At 29.7% G+C, this 4,382-nt stretch overlaps 1 protein-coding gene across 1 annotated transcript; it reads left to right on the top strand.

Annotated features, from left to right (window-relative positions):
- The first annotated feature begins 3,523 nt into the window (after positions 1 to 3,523).
- LOC116119499 (chaperone protein dnaJ 8, chloroplastic-like) lies at positions 3,524 to 4,056 on the top strand. Its single transcript, XM_031405446.1, has 2 exons — positions 3,524 to 3,815; positions 3,936 to 4,056. Exons 1-2 carry the CDS (start codon positions 3,606 to 3,608, stop codon positions 4,011 to 4,013), a joined length of 288 nt encoding a protein of 95 aa, XP_031261306.1. The 5' UTR covers positions 3,524 to 3,605; the 3' UTR covers positions 4,014 to 4,056.
- Positions 4,057 to 4,382: the final 326 nt, after the last annotated feature.

Genomic DNA, 4,382 nt, shown 5'->3' with positions numbered 1-4,382 from the left:
TATCCCAAAAGGATCAACAATAAACTCATTTTAATAAAACAACATAATCTTAAAATTAGGGGTGGCAATTCAAGTTAGCATTTTATAGTCTTTTTATAAACGAATAATTGTACCATAAAAAAAATTATATCCTAAACAAGTAATCACGTAACAAGTGGATAATAGTGTCATTTACATTTTATGATAATATATACAACCAATCATTTTACAATTAGTTTGAAAATTCTAAATTTCAACACCGCAAAATTATTAAATAGTTAAAAGATTCGTAACACAGATAAGACATGAAGATCAAAGACAGTTAAAGCCAACCTTAATCCACGTCATTTTTTATTCCAAAATTAATGTAACAAATCCCCTTACCTTAAAAAATTTAAACAGATAATTATAATGATGAGATGTTATATTAGTTATCTACAAGAATTAATCAACGTGTGTGTATAAACTGAACCGAATACCTTATTTTGAAAAAAGAAAAAAAGTAATGTGTCATAAATTTCACCCTCGTTATAATTATGTTATGAATGAATGATTGCATCATAGAACTAAATTCATATCCTAAACAAATAAGACATGAAGATGGTTAAAATCAACCCTAATCCACTTAATCCAGGTCATCTTCTATCCCATTATTAATATTACGACGTGTCACAAATTTCACCCACATTTTCCTTGCCATCGGATATGATTGTATTTTACTATTTTGAAGACAAGGGAACCTCATTATCCAATCTTTACCATACAAAATTCAAATACAATATCCACCGTTGGATCAATCACCCAACCATCGGACCACATCCTAGATTAACGGACAATCCAGATTCAAATCTCGAGTGAACGAAAGGACCATGTGAATCACTTTATTCTCTTCTTATCCACTCAATCAAAACGAACCGTTTTACACGCAAACCAACACTAAATCTAATGGCTACTCCCATTGTTATCTAATCCGTTACCGTTTTAGTTTCAGAATAAAATACACATTTTTCTATACCTTCGTGCCCACGAGATAAATGCACTTTTTGTCCCTCACCGCGTCACATGATTCCACGTGTCTTCACCTCGTTTAATAGATCCACACGTGTCAACACCTTACTTCATCAATAATTGCTTTGCTCTAATTATTGAGTAGTTTTCAAGTTGTTCCCAATCATTTCTCAAATTTCACTTTTGCCCCATGTCCTTGTAAAAATTATTATTCCACCCAGTCTTGGTTCACTTTTAAGGGATAATATTTGCTAAAATGTCGAGGGTCTATTTTATTTTTTCTCTATAAGATTGGCTAGTATTAACCTTATCCACTTTATTTAAAAAGTATAAAAAACACCTTATAATTACAATTTACAAAAACGATCTCACTGGAGAATGAAATAAACTCTATTGTCAATTGAAAAAATGTTTCTTTGAATTTATTTCTCTTTCTCGAGACATTATAAATTGTTGACTTCCTCGATTACTAATAAGGATAGTCATTAGATGATTATTCGACCATTAATTTCAGGATTTCAAATGATTAATTGAGGTATGCATAAATTAATTTAGGCACTCTTAGTTAAAAAAAAAAAAAAAATTGTCAACCGGACCAAAAATGAAATATATTAAATAATAGAAGCTTCTAAAAGAAATTTAAATTTAAAAGTGAGGATTCTAATCTTAGTTCCCAAGCAAAAAACATGGGTAAGTAGCTTGGAAGAAACTTTCAATCTATACTTAATAGCTCATTTGACTTACAAAATGTTTCTTATTTACAACCTTCAAAACTTCTTCATATTTATTTTTTAAAAATAAATTTTGAATTTAAATGTTAAATTAAAATGAATTAAATCCTTCAAGTGCCGTTTGATTAAAGGAATTTGATTTCCGTGGCAGGTTAAGGCACCCACTGATTTTGACTTTAAGCATTTTTATTTCCAGGATTCCTCCCATCATCATCGAAATAACATAAATAAACGAGGTTGACTAGTGACATTTTCGTCTCATCAAATTAAATTTTGATTAATTCATTTGACCTTTCTTTCACATTACACCAAATAGGCAAATACGAACTTTTCACCAACTATTATTTCATAAATTTTTTTATAATTTATATAAATATTCTTCAAAATCTATTGAGAATTATAAAATATTATTTAAATTTACTTGAAAATGTAAAAAAATATTTTCAAATATAAGAAATCAATTGTAAATATCAAAGCGCGTTTTTAATATCTTTCTAAAATTATTACAACGTTTAAGATTTAATAACCTTTTAGAAGAATACGCTTGAGACTTATTAATCTCTCACGACTAGATAAAATGAAAGCAAGAATTAGTCTATGAGCTATATTTTTTTTATGCATGTGTGAAATAGATAAAGAAAAATTCAAAGCCATGTTTTATGGATCATGTTTAATTATGTTTTATGGATAATTACATTTATCTTAAAATTATATAGAAATAAAAGGAATGGGTTGAGTGAATTGTCCCTTGCATTGTCTCCTTTTTATAATTTAAGAAAACACCCACATCCATAACTACGTGGAGGATGGGGTGAAAATACAAATAAACAAAGCTAAAAAGGAATAAACCGCTATTGGGTAATTGAATTGTTAACTAAGAATTTTGAATGTATTACTTAATACATCTTGAGTTCGATTCATCTAAACTATTAATAGAATAGTTACTGAAGGCTTATCCTGTTGTTAACTTGAAGACTCGAGGATTTGTTAGTGTTCTTCATATCCATATTTTATGGATAATTACATTTATCTTAAAATTATATACAAAAAATGGGAATGGGTTAAGTGAATTGTCCCTTTCATTCTCTCCTTTTTTATAATTTAAGAAAGCACCCACATCCATAAAGGGTGGGGTGAAAATACAAGTAAATAAAACTAAAAAAGAGATAATTGAGCGGTCAACTAAGACTCTTTGATCTATTATTTAAGAGATTTTAAATTCAAATCATCTCAGTTGTTAATAGGGGTGACTAATAAAAGTTTATCCGATCATTAACTTTAAAGATCTTAAGAGATTAATTGATATACGTGTAAACTGGTTCTAACGTCAAAAAAAAAAATCTAAAAAGGAATATACCTAAAATAAACCCTTCAATTGAAAATTGGAGCCATAATTGACAAAATAAAAGTCATGAATCTGACTAGGATGAATCAAAGAAAGAGATAAGAACAGCACATAAACTCTCTCTTTCCATCTTTTTTATTTATTATTTATTTAACTCAACAAATTATGACACTACACCTCAACCTTTAGATAAGGACCTTTCATCTCATCGTCTCCTCCTTCACAAAAATTTTCCCTCTATAAATATATAAATTAGACTGCCCCTTTGAACAGTCCCCTTTATATCTATCCATTATTGGAACAAATCAACTCTTGTCACTTAATTTTCACAAACCAACCAACAATATCCATTTCATTTTTATGCCCAAAACCGAACCAAACCCAACCCACTAATTTTTTTTTTTTTTTATATATATTTTCAAACCCCAATCATTCATCCATTTATTCAGTCCCTTTTTATAAACATACAGGGAGAGAACCAGAGGATAAGATAATAGATTATCATTTGTCAGTGTTAATATTGTGTTGTTTATAATATTTCAATGGCTACTTTTACTGCCGCCGGTGGAATGATTGGATCAAATGGATTACAATACAAGACCATGAAGAAGAAGAAGAATACGGTGAATAGGATGAAGGTTTCTTGTTCTTCTCCTTCGGTTTCGATGGTGGATCCATACAAGACTCTCAGGATCCAGCCGGGTGCCTCTGAATCTGAGGTTAAGAAAGCTTTTCGCCAGCTCGCTTTGCAGGTTTCTCTCTCTTTTCTTTTCTATTCACTTCATTTTTTATTTCCTTCTTTATATTAAAATATTCTGCAATTTCTGGGTTATAATTTTTGGTCTTGTTCTGTGTTTTTTCTTCTTTTTCAGTATCATCCTGATGTTTGTAGAGGAAATAATTGTGGGATGCAATTTCACCGGATCAATGAAGCTTACGATGTATGTTGAATCTGAAATTTTTTTTTGGATTTGGTTTTGGATAATATTAAGTTTTGAGTTTTTCTTATTACCATGCCATAATAATAGGACCTGAAAATTTAAGTTAGTTTTTGGGATCTTATACCAATTGGGTACCATAAACGAACCATGATTTTGAGCATAAACGAAAATGAAAACGAAAACAGAAACAGTTATCAGAAACGACATGGCCTGTTTCTCAAATTTTGGTGTGATCGATTTTGATGTATCTTAAGCTGTCATCGAATCACTTAAAAATAAATAAAAAAATACAATAAAGATTTTTCATTATGGCCCTTCAAATCCCTTAAGAACAAGAAATCTTGCCCCCACCAAGTTTTTTCATTTTTTGATGCTTTC

This window comes from Pistacia vera, unplaced genomic scaffold (genome assembly GCF_008641045.1).
Source record: "Pistacia vera cultivar Batoury unplaced genomic scaffold, PisVer_v2 Contig890, whole genome shotgun sequence".
NCBI classification, from domain to species: domain Eukaryota; kingdom Viridiplantae; phylum Streptophyta; class Magnoliopsida; order Sapindales; family Anacardiaceae; genus Pistacia; species Pistacia vera.
The sequence above is the reverse complement of the archived record's forward strand: the minus strand, read 5'-3'. Positions and strand labels throughout refer to the sequence as shown.

Excerpts from the sequence above, each read along its gene's own strand:
- LOC116119499 (XM_031405446.1), top strand. The coding sequence starts at position 3,606 with ATGGCTACTTTTACTGCCGCCGGTGGAATGATTGGATCAAATGGATTA. Across the intron at positions 3,816-3,935 it reads TTCGCCAGCTCGCTTTGCAG|TATCATCCTGATGTTTGTAG; the intron begins GTTTCTCTCTCT and ends CTTCTTTTTCAG.